At 39.0% G+C, this 12,715-nt stretch overlaps 1 protein-coding gene across 2 annotated transcripts in view; it reads right to left on the bottom strand.

Moving 5' to 3' along the window:
* PCSK5 (proprotein convertase subtilisin/kexin type 5) overlaps positions 1-12,715 on the bottom strand; it is a 492,211-nt gene that overhangs the window by 382,495 nt on the left and 97,001 nt on the right. For both annotated transcript variants that reach the window (XM_064291217.1, XM_064291216.1), the window contains exon 3: positions 8,316-8,429. In XM_064291217.1, the coding sequence (XP_064147287.1) occupies positions 8,316-8,429 (114 nt within the window). The remainder of the gene's footprint in view (positions 1-8,315; positions 8,430-12,715) is intronic.

Consider the following 12,715-nt stretch of genomic DNA (forward strand, 5'->3'; position numbering starts at 1 on the left):
TTCTAAATTATCTTCTCGGAGCTATTCGTCAATAGCCCAAATGCTGAATTCCATGTAGGAAGGTGCATTTTAATATAATTAAAAAAAAAAATTATATCTACTGTTAATTGAATAATCCCTCTCACAAAGAGATGCCATCCTGCCAGTAAGTGAGGACTCCCACAACAATTTCAAATTCAACATCTGTGATAACTCTGTAGGGGATGAAGGGGCGCTATTAGGATGGGGAACACAGGAAGCTTCAACAATACAGATAATGTTCTATTTCTTAGCTTAGAATTGGTCAGCAGGCATTGGTGGTATCCTTTAAACTTCACCTATGTTTCAAATATTTTATAATAAATTTTTAAATATATAACTCTGAATTCTCAATCGGCATTCCCAGACCCTTGAAGATAAGTCTTCCTTAACCTTGGTGTCCCTAGAGTCAAATCGAATTTTCTCTAGCAGTATAAAAATGGTCCCTTATACCAGGTGGGTGAGTTAAAACCATTTGTATCACAACAAATTTCCAAAGACTAGGCCACATCCTGGTGACCTTTTCTATCAGATATTCTTTGTCTCCAGAACATCTCGAAAGAATACATAAGCTGAGGTTATTTTCAATCAGTGAAAGTAAAGTGAAAATTCTTTCCCATAATAAAGCTGCCAGCCTCCCAAATTGAACATTTTGTCGGTAAGAAAAAGGTTTAAGATCAAGAAAAACAACTGAGATTGATCAGGAGTGCTTACACCATCCCATAAGTTTAAAACCCCCTCTTCCTCCAACTTAAAATGGAAAGGCAGAAGCAGGCCGCGCTCACACACTCTTGTTTAAAGTGTGGTGGAGCAGTGAGTGGGTTCTCAAAGGGACTCCTGGATCCTCAGCTTCGGCATCAATTGGGAACTTGCTAGAAACACTAATTCCTGGATTTTACCCATCCTAAACCAAAACAAACCCAAATTGCCATTGAGTCAATTCTGACTCACAGTCACCCAATAGGACAGACTAAAACTGCACCACAGGGTTTCCAAGCAGCGGCTGGTGGATTCGAACTGCCAACTGTTTCTACAGCCTCAGAAATGCTGGGAGACGGAGCGGGGCGGGTGGCAACCTGTGTTTTAAGAAGTCTTCCAAGTGATTCCAATGCCCCCGGAGTTCCAGGACCACTGATGCGGGAGTTGAAAGCCTAGGCCTCAGGGGTCAGAGTGACCGGGTGTGAATACGCAGCTGGGATAGAATACCGTTGCACCTGGTACAACTGTCTAGGACAAGTTACTTAACTTTTCTACGCTTTCATTTCCTCATCTGTAAAATGAAAATAACTATAGTCCCTACCTAATTAGGACATTAAAAAAAAAAAAAAAACCCGTTGCCATCGAGTTGATTCCGACTCATAGTGACACTACAGGACAGAGTAGAACTGCCCCTTATGGTTTCCAAGGAGCACCTGGTGGATTCAATCTGCTGACCTTTTGGTCAGCAGTCGTGGCTCTTAACCATTATGCCACCAGGGTTTCTATAAACCAAAACCCAGTGCTGTCAATTCCAACTCATAGTGACCCTATAGGACAGAGTAGAACTGCCCCATAGAGTTTCCAAGAAGTGACTGGAGGATTCAAACTGCAGACCCTTTGGTTAGCAGCCATAGCACTTAACCACTAGGCCACCAGGGTTTCTGGGTTTCCATTAGGTAGGACTAAATAAATAACACATGTAAAATTTGGCAAAATGCCTGACACATACTAAGCGCTCGGATGTGAACAATGATTTTCTCTACTACGTTTTTATTCCCATTTGCCCACCTATTTATTCACATATCATATATCAGAAGGAGCCCGGAGATGCAGCGGTTAAAGCAATCAACTGCTAACTGGAAGGTTGGTGGTTCCAAACCACCAGCAGCTCCGCGGGAGAGAGATGTGGCAGTCTGCTTCTGTAGAGATTTCCAACCTTGGAAACCCTATGGGCAATGGGTTTGAGTTTTTGGTATCATGTGTCAGTCAGGCACTGAATAATGCAGAATTCCTGGCTTCAGGGAGCAGCCAAATGCAGTGGTGTTCTATGCTGGCTGCGTTTTAGATCACCCAGAGAGTTTAATGAAATACCGGTGCCTGAGCCCCACTCTGTATCAAAACATAAAGAATCTCTGATGGTGGGGCACAAGCTTTGATTTGTTTTAAAAGCTACTTAGGAGATTCTAATGGAAGAAGCAAGCCAGCAAGCAAAAATTACAGCCCAACTCCTGAAGAACAGTGGCTACACATGTATGCACAGAGCTGCAGGGAAACTTTTATGAAGGAGTCACTAGTCTTGCACGATTTCACTGGTGCTTCAATTTCTCCCTACTTTACTGATCTTCTTAGTGGTTAAGAGCTGCAGCTGCTAACCAAAAGGCCAGCTGTTCGAATCCACCAGGCGCTCCTTGGTAACTCTATGGGGCAGTTTGCTCTGTCCTACAGGGTCACTAGGAGTTGGAATTAACTCAACGGCAATGAGTTTGGTTTTTGGTTTACTGATCTTCTTAGGAAGCAGGAATCACATTTTACTAAATTCTCAGTGCTCGGTGCCATGACCGACAAAGAGGAGATGCAGGAGAAATTTGTTGATGCAACATGAAATGAGTTATATTTCTAGTACACGGGCCTCTGGCCTCCTGGAAACCAGAGCCCAGTATTACAAGACAGAGAAGTAATGACAGGGCCATTATCTCCATAACACACTCTTGTAAATGAACATTTCCCAAGCCTTAAGGCTTGGCATAATGATTTCAAACACCAGTTTCTAAGGGGAGGAGCAACATGGGCAAAGCTTTTAAATTAATGAAAAGAGACAGTCAGGCACACTTCATGCCACTCTTTAATCTCCGTTCTCCTGTGATAAATGTAGAGTGACGGGAAAGGGCCCAGGCTAACGAGCTGGAGGCGAGATCCTATGGAGGTTGGCCAAGCAGCCCTCCAAAACACTGCAGCAAGGGCAAGGCTCCACAAGAGGAGGAGGAAGGAAATGAGCACCTTGGCTCAGCTGTGTCATTGACATGTCCCCACAGAGTGCTCCGAAGAATGCTCGCTGGACGCACAATCCCAACCTTCTTTGACTGGTAGCAATTTATATGACAGATAAAAAGGAAACAGCCTGTATTGTCGTTAGATAGAAAAGAATAATAACAACAATTACAACTTATTGAAGGTTTCCTATGTGTCAGGCATTGCACTAAAGGCTTCTAAGAGGATAACTTTGTGGGTTAACGCTGATTCCTGTAAGGCAGAGATCACATCTGTCCCTGCTTTTCCACTCCTCCATCATTTGATACCAGCCACCCATACACACTTTACCTCTAGGCAGCCAGGGCAGGGTCAGGCCTTAGCAGTTAAGAGGACACCATCCTTGGGTTATTAATTTGCTGGAACAACTCTCAGAACTCACAGAAACTACTGGTTTTATTATAGTAAAAGTGATAAATCAAGGTCATCATAAGGAAAGGGGATGCACAGGCGAGGAAGATGCCCGATGTGAAGCTGCTGTGTCAGAGATGACTCTGTGACTAGTAGAAAACTACAGAAGAAACTGTCTGTGACTTCGGAGATGAAGTTATAAAAGACATCACCACGTCCAATACGATTTCTTGGATCACTTGCCTTGGGGGAAGCCAGTCACCATATCCGATGGCCCCTCAGGGAGCCCTGTGAAGAGGTCCATGGGGGGAAAAATCAATTTGCCAACCATGTAGCTAAGCCACCTTGGAAGTGGATCCTCCAGATCCAGTCAAGACTTCAAATTCCAGGTGAACCTCCAGGCATCGTGGAGTGAAGAAAAGCCATCCCCTCTATGTCATCTGAATTCCTCACCCACAGAACCCATGAGATAAATATTTTAAAAATTAAGTTCTGTGGTGACTTTTTATGTGGCAATAGATAACTCATACCCAAGAATTAGATCCTCTTATTTTACAGTTAAGGAGCATTTAGGTTATTCAATCATGGACATCGTAAGTGAAACAATGGGAATATGAATCCAGGTCTGCAGATTTGAGAGTTCCACCTCTCATTCTGTCATGCTACACCTGACAGACAAACATAAGGTGTGCAACTTATTTTCCATGCCTGTAGTTAAGGGAAAAGTAATTATTTAATAGAAATCCTTGGAGCTCTTTGTTTGCCCCCAAGTTATTTATTCATCCTACATGAGACCCACCATTATGTCCTGTATTTTAGTCATTTCTCTACTGCTAGAGTAGAAGTTCCTGAAAGGCAGAACTGGTGCTTTCCTCAAGATGGAAACAAAAACAGTTGCCATCAAATTGACTGAAACTCAGGTCCATCCATGCGTGTCAGAGCAGAACTGTGCTCCATAGGGTTTTCAATGGCTGTTTTTTTAGAAGTCGATCACCAGGCCTTTCTTCCGAGGTGCCTCTGGGTAGACTTGAACCTCCAACCTGTCAGTGAGCAGCTGAGTGTGTTAACCATTTGCACCACTCAGGAATTCCATGATTAAAACAAAACAAAATAAAACAAAAACCTGACACTATCCAGTCGATTCTGACTCATAGTGACCCTATAGGACAGAGAACTGCCCCAATAGGGTTTTAAGGGAGCAGCTGGTGGTTTCAAATTGCTGACCTTTTGGTTAGCAGCTGAACTCTTATCCACTGTGCCACCAGGGCTCCAGACTCCATCCTAGTACTTGGAAATAGTAGAAGGGCAGGAATAAGATGTCACATTAATTCTGTGTACTCTGGGAGCAACCTGCCTAATTTTCTATCCCTGCTCTATCATGTTCAATCTTAGGCAAGTTACCTAAACTTTATGAGTCTCAGGTTCCTCACCTTTATAATGGGGCCAATATTAGCACACACTTTTCTTAGCACTATATTAGAAAAATACTCATAAAGTACTTAGCACAATACTCAGTACATACTACAAACCCATAACCCATTGCAGTTAAGTTGATTTTGACCCACAGCAACCCTACAGGACAGCGTAGAACTGCCCCACTTGAAGACAGAACCTGCATCTTGATTTCTCTTTATATCCCCAGATAACCTAACCCCATGAGCATGCAAAGAGGCCTCAGGAAAGTAGAAGAAGGAAAAATGATGATATATGGGAGGACTTTCTAGAGCAGTCAGCCCTGGATATGGACTTGAAGGATGGGAGAATCTTGACCTGACAATGTGAGAAGGGCAGGGAGAGCAAGCAGGCAGAGGGAATGAAAGGCAAGGAGTCAGGAAGGCATGAGGCAGGTGCAGGAAATGTTATGGATCCATGCTCTTTCTTCAGTTAGGAGGCATTCAGGAGAGAAGTCTGAGAGAGACTGCAAAAACTAAAGTAGTAGAGAAGAAAATACACCTGCAATAATTAGCAATAATAAATTTTGAAGAAGAGAAAAGTAAAGGGCATTTTCAGATTATAGGGGAAATATGTGACATACGAATTTCATGGTTAATAACAACACTCAGAAAACTAGGAATAGAAGGTAACTCCCTCAAGGTGATAAACATTATTCATGAAAAAACCTCAGCTAACATCATAAAAAATGGTGAAAGTCTTTAGTCTTTCCCCCCAAGATCAGGAACAAGGTAAAGATGCCTGCTTTCATCACCACTATTCAATATTTTACTGGAAGTTCTAGCCAGAGCAATTAGATAAGAAAAAGAAATAAAAGGCATCCAAATTGGAAAAGAAGTAAAACTATTTCTATGTGTAAATGATATGATCCTATATGTACAAGACCCCAAAGGATCCATAAGAAAGCTACTAAAGCTAGTAAATGAATTCTGCAATGTTGCAAGATACAAGGTCAACACACAAAAATCAGCTGAGTTTCTATACATCAACAATAAAAAACCTGAAAAAAAAGCAACTATGTTTACAATATCATTTAAAAGAATAAAATATCTACAAACAAATTTAACCAAATAGATAAAAGAACTGTACACTGAAAACTGCAAAACATTGCTAAAAGAAATTGAAGAAGACCTAAATAAATGGAAAGACATCCATGAATTGGAAGGCTTAGTATCTTTAGGATGAAAATACTATCCAATACAATCCAGAGATTCTACACAATCCCTATCAATATTACATTAGTCTTTTTTTGCAACAAAGTTACAATAATCAAAACAGTTTGGTAAAGGAATAAGCATAGACCTACAGACCAATGGAACAGAACCTGGAGTCCAAAAACAACCCCACACATTTATGGCCAATTGATTTGACAAGAATGCTAGGTCACTTCAGTTAGGAAAGAATCAACTGGTTTCACATGCAGAAGAATGAAACTGGATCCTAACCTCACACCATATACAAAAATTACCTCAAAATGGACCAACGACCTATGTATAAAGGCTATAACCATGAAACTCTTAGAAGAAAACAGAGGTGAAATTTCATGACCTGGGTTTGGCAATGGATTCTTACATGACACTAAAGCACAAGCAACAAAAGAAAAAAACATAAATTGGACTTCATCAAAATGAAGAAGTTTTGACCATCAAAGGACATTATCAAGAAAATAAAAGAGGATCTACAGAATGTATAAAATATCTGCAAATCATATATCTGTTAAGGGTTTAATATCTAGAATATTTAAAATATATAAACAACCCAATTAAAAAACAAACAAAAGATTTGAATAGATATTTCTCGGAAGAAAACTCACGGTCAAGTCGATTTGACTCACAGCAACCCTGTATAAGGTTTCCGAGGCTATAAACCTTTAAGGAAGCAGACTGACACATCTTTCTCCTGCACAGCAGCTGCTGAGTTCAAACTGCCAACCTTTTGGTTGGCAGCTGAGCGCTTAACCACTGTGCCACCAGGGCTCCTTCATGTCTCCAAATAAGATACACAAATAGTCAACAAGCACATGAAAATATGCGTAACATCATTAGTTGTCAGGGAAATGAAAATCAAAACCATCACATCTACTATGATGGCCATAACAAAATCAGAAAATCACAAGTGTTGGTGAGGACGTGAAGACATTGGAATCCATATACAATTCTGGTAGAATATAAAATAGTAGTGCAACTGCTGTGGAAAACCGTCTGGCATTTTCTCCAAAAGTTACGTATGGAATTACCATATGGCCCAGCAATTCCACTAGGTATACACCCAAAAGAATTGAAAGCAGGGACTCAAACAGATACATGTCCGCCAGTATTCATTGCAGAACTATTCACAAAAGCCCAAAAATTCTGGAAACAACCAAGTGTCCATCAACAGATGAATGGACAAACAAAATGTGGTATATCCATACAACGGAATATTATTCAGCTATAAACGTAGTTCTGTTACATGCCACCACATGGGTGAACTTTAAAAACACTATGCTAAGTAAAATAAACCAGATACAAAATGACAAACAACACATGATTCCACTTACATGAAGTATTTAGAACAGACAAATTCATAGAGAGAGAAAAAGTATATTCCAGGCTACCAGTGGCTGGGTGAGGGATGAATGGGCAGTTATCATTTAATGGGTACAGAGTTTCTGTCTGAAGTGATGAAAAAGTCTTGAAAATAAATAGTGGAGATGGTGGTACAACATTGTGAATGTAATTAATGCCACTGAAGTATACACTTAAAGATGGTTAAACTGGCAAATTTTAGGTCATGTATATGTTACTAAAATAAAAAGATACAAATTTTTAAATAATAACATATTCTAATCAATTTCTCAATAATCATGACTACAAAACTCTACCTACAGAAATACATTCTATAAAGAGGTAATGTTAAATGAACTGGTGGATCACATTTCCCTTGCTGAAAAAATTTTTGCTTGAGCCACTGAACTAGTTATAAGTCAAACACTTTCCAACTACTTTTCTCCTAGCCTAGTTTTAGAAACTATTACCTAAAGTGAGAAGGTCGACATTAGATGGCCTCAGTCAGGAGTGTGTTACTTACCCACAGAGTCATTTCAATGATTTCCAAGAACAAGTATCCATTAACCAGACTAGTTCCAAAGTGGAGTAGTATGTGTAACAGGTGAACACTCTGACAGATACGCCTAAGGGTATCTGCACCATAGTATACCTTCCTGTCCTCGGCCCCAAATTTAGAAAGCTACTGCATAGTAGTTCCCAATCAGGAACTCTGTGAATCAGTATAGCCTTCTGTTTCTCCTCTGAACCAAAAACATACAGTATGTTCAAAAAAGATCCACACAAAATCATAGGCAATTAACCAGTCTCAAACGGTGGGCCTTGAAATAGGAAAAAGTTCATGTTCAGCATTTCATTGTGCTCTCAGTTCCAGCCAATGCTCCCTGCAAAACACGAGGCTAGGTGATGTGGCCCCCAGCCAGCCTCTCTTTGTGAGCTTACCATATACCACATGCTTGGCCACTTGGGATCATTGAAGTAAGTCGACTGGGCACGACTGAGGTCATAATCCCTCTTCGTCCGTTTTTTTACCACTTGCTGTTGGATCCACTCCACCTGCCAAGAAGAACATTTGGTGAGTGTTCAAGATCCATTAGGGTTAGCACGAAATAAATGACAAGTCTAGGGCATTTCTTACCTCTAGTCAATGCTGTTTAAGTCACAGGCTTCATTTCTCGTGACCAGAATTTCTGAGTCCAAGTGCTCAGAAATTCTCTAGAAACCTAGTTCTGTTTGATTGTTAATACAGGCAGGCTTTGTAGCCTTTTGTGACAGATTATTTAAATCTTTCAACAACGTGTTAGCCTTTTAGCTTTTCCAGAAAGCGTATTTTATTCACAATTTATTACAAATTGATAGTGTTAATTTTTTAAGATAGAATTTTCATCCCTACCTTACAATAAGGGTCAGAAAATTTTTTTCTATAAAGGTCTAGATAATAAATATTGTCGGCATTGCAGGTCACACCATCTCTGTTGCAATTACTCAACCCTGCCACTGTAGCGTGAAGTCACCACAGATAATACATAATCGAATGGGTGTGACTGTGTCCCAATAAATCTTTATGTATGAAAACAGTGGTAGGCAGGCTTTGACCTGTAAGCCATAGTTTAAGACCCCTGCCTTATACTCTATAAATTCAAAAAACATTCTGGGATCACAAGTTGAATATAAAAAATGTTCTGGCATCAAGAGTTGTAGGATGACAAATTTTACAAACAGCTTTATACAACATAAAAACCACCAAAAAAAAAAAAAAAAGGTGGTAGTATGATAGAAAAAGCATGATTTGGGGAATAAGAAATCCAAAGCCCTAGTAGTCTCTCTGCACATAATTGGAGAAGTCACTCAATTTTTTGAGCAATAGGCTCCTTGCCAGTTCTAAAATCCAAACCCACTACATTTGAGGAAGTCTTAATATTTAGCCATAACCTTTGCTTAAACAAGCAACTGGGAATTTTGAGTTTAACACAGAACTTCAGTCTAATGGTAGGGATATGTATCTATGGGGGTATTTTTCAAAACAGATAATCATTATTGTAACATAAAAACAAGCATGTTGCTTTTTCACCTGAGCATCTCAAATGCAGTATCAGCCCCGGTGACTTTCTACAATTGATTCCTAAATGCTCCTTTGTTTGATTTCTTCTGGCAATAACTAATTTATTTACAATGTTCCAAAATGTTCTATTCCACCATTTATCACAACACTCCACAAAAAGAATTAAAAATGGGAAAGTAGACACTTTGTAGTCCACTGCCGAGATTCTGTATCCACCCATTCGGTAAAGATTTCTAACCCTCTCTAGGCTACTTGATTAAAGGCTTACTGGAGTAGAAAGGATACCAAGGTACTGATTAACAGGTAAAATATAACAAGCTCAAAATGCATAGCAAATAAAATACCAAGGTCAAAAGCCACATTAATACATTTCTGTGGCTCTCATACTGGGACATATATTTAACAAGGATATTGGTATGCAAGATGAATACAAACAGTAAACCCCAAGTCACATCACTAACAAAGCAAACAGAATCACGTTGTGCCCTAAATAACTACAGAAATCTATTTATGATTAGGATCACAGCTAAGCATCACATATGGGATATATTAAAACAGTATAGTGCAGAAAAAAAAATCAATAAATGAATAAATAATATTCTGGAAAATAAAAGTATCTTTGCTCCTGTTTTAATAAATCTAGACCAAGTTCACTTTGGCAATAAATCACTCATTCTACACGCACACACCCCCACACCCCCACACCCCCACACACATGCACACTCTCTGGACTGAAAGTACTTCATCTCGTTCTTTTATGATATTGAACAATAGTTGTCAGGGAAGCTAATGGTGATCTTTTCTCTCCCCTTTTATTAAAGAGACTGCTTCTTAGAAACCGTAATATTATAAATTAACTAATGTGATACTTAAAATGTGTATATTTTTTAATGAAGACAGTAATTTTTAGTTGTGTTTCTAAATACTCAGGAAAAAATCAATTTCCTTCTCAAAGTAAGCAGAAAGCATGGGCTTGCATGTAGTTTTCCTATTTGAAGGAAACACTTTAATCTCTTCATTTCAGACCATCTTTCTAAGAAATGAGTTTCATTCATTTACTCATTCATTTATTCATTTAATAAACATTCAGTGCCTACTGTATGCCAGGCACTGTGCTGGGAATATAGAGATGAATAAGAATAGGGTCTGGCTTTGAAGGATTTCCATTTTATCAGGGAAATTCTGCAAGTATCACAAGTATCTTTGTGAATGACATCTGGCACAGGTTTTATCACTGTATTTGTTAATTAGACCATTTATGAAAATTTCAATTTTTCATATTATATTTGCAATCCCTACCTTATATAGGAAACCCTGATGGTGTAGTGGTTAAGAGCTACAGCTACTAATCAAAAGACTGGCAGTTCGAATCCACCAGGCGCTCCTTGGAGCCCTATGGGGCAGTTCTACCTTGTCCTATAGGGTTGCTATGAGTTGGAATCAACTCAACCGCAATGGGTTTTAACCTTATATAACTGTCTATACGTCTTATGCCAATTTTTTGAACTATTTTATCTTTGCATGTTTGGTAGAAGAAGGCAGCAGATCTGTTTAGGCAAACTCTTTTCAATTAATCCTACATCGGCAGTAGCCTTTCCTAACTGAGCGCCGATAAATTCTGAACTGCCAACTTATATGTGTACACAGTCTCTCTCCAGTGTGGACTCAATGAAGAGACTCCTTGAGAACAAGACAATCAATACTGAGTGGGAATGGGTAATTGTAACAATGACACTGAAAGTATTCATGTTGTCACATGTACACCCTCAAACAGAAAATGGAATGAGGATGTGAAAAAAATCAAGTAAGAGTCATCTGCTAAATGAACTATAAGTACTAAAATTGGACTAAATACCTTACCAAACAGCATCTCTTCTGTAATTTTATAAAACAAAAATGCTTAGTTACAGGGCTTGGTGCCTTGATGGTGGCACAGCGACTTGGCATCTAGCTTTGACTACCAGTCACTCTGTCTGATCACAGGGCTGCAGTGCTCAGGAATAGATCAGCGGTTATTTTAGTGCCAGATACCATGTATTTTGCCTTGGTGTTTTATGGGTATGAGTAGATAGCCACATATTTTTTCGAAAAGGGAGGGGGGGAACAACACTTCCTAAATGGGAAGGTTTCTATGACTAGAAAGAGCATATTTATATTTTTAAAATTCTATCCATAAGTCTATCCTAGAGCCCTTTAAGGAAAAAGATCAGAAGTAATGGATTATCCAGATTTCATTTTCTGCCAAGGAGCCCAAATGCAAAGAAAAACACTTAAAAATTCATTTTCACAAAACTATGGTCAAATCAAGAAAGGAGAAAAACTGCTTTCGCTCATTGGTTTAACTTCTAAAAGTTTTCTTTTCCTGTACATTAAGTGGGGAGCCTGGTGGTACTGAGGTTAAGAACTACAACTGCTAAACAAAAGGTTGGCAGTTCAAATCCATCCACTGGTCCTTGAAAACCCTACGGGGTAGCTCTACTCTGTCTTGTAGGGTTGCTTTGAGTTGGCATTGACTCAATGGCAACTGGTGTTTTTATTATTATTATTATTATTATTATTATTATTATTATTATTATTTTTAACACATTAAGGAACTACAGCTAATCCAGAGTGTAAAAGCCACAGGACCAGGAATCATCATTCTATCTTCTATTAATTTTAACATGTACATGCTACATGCTTTTAAGCCTCCTTCCTTTATTCACAGAGTTCTCTTCTTTGTCTAAAGAGGTTCTCTTTCATCAAATCTTCTCACCAAGCAAAACATGTTAGTTGGTAAGTATGGGAGCCTGCCCCATAATCTTTGCTGAACAAGAACCCACATCTCCTTACTTTGAAATTTACCAACTTTTTGACACTCTACAAGGTGATAGCAATTGAAGCCTATCAGCAATGATGAGAAAAATGAAATAAAAAAGCAGCTTAGACTATTTTGCATTACATTTTAACACAATTTAAATATTGAGAAAAGGTGGGTAAAGTATCAAAAAGAAATGGCTGAAATCTGGGGAGCTTGGATTACAATGTTGTATTTGCCACCAGCCACCTGTGTGGCCTTACAAAATCTTTGTGAGCCTCTTTTGTCTGTAAACTGAGAAAAGACAGGCTAAATATGCCTTCTAATCCCTTTCTTCTAGCTTTGAAATTTTATCTATATAGCCCTCTTCTCTGATTTAACTGGGAATAAAAAGTTTGCATTCAAAACAATGGAGAGGTGAGGTCAGCGGATAAATGGTCTTCAATCATACTGTGAAGATGCATGATGAATATTTAGAAAGGA

Source organism: Loxodonta africana, chromosome 9 (assembly GCF_030014295.1).
Source record: "Loxodonta africana isolate mLoxAfr1 chromosome 9, mLoxAfr1.hap2, whole genome shotgun sequence".
NCBI lineage: Eukaryota > Metazoa > Chordata > Mammalia > Proboscidea > Elephantidae > Loxodonta > Loxodonta africana.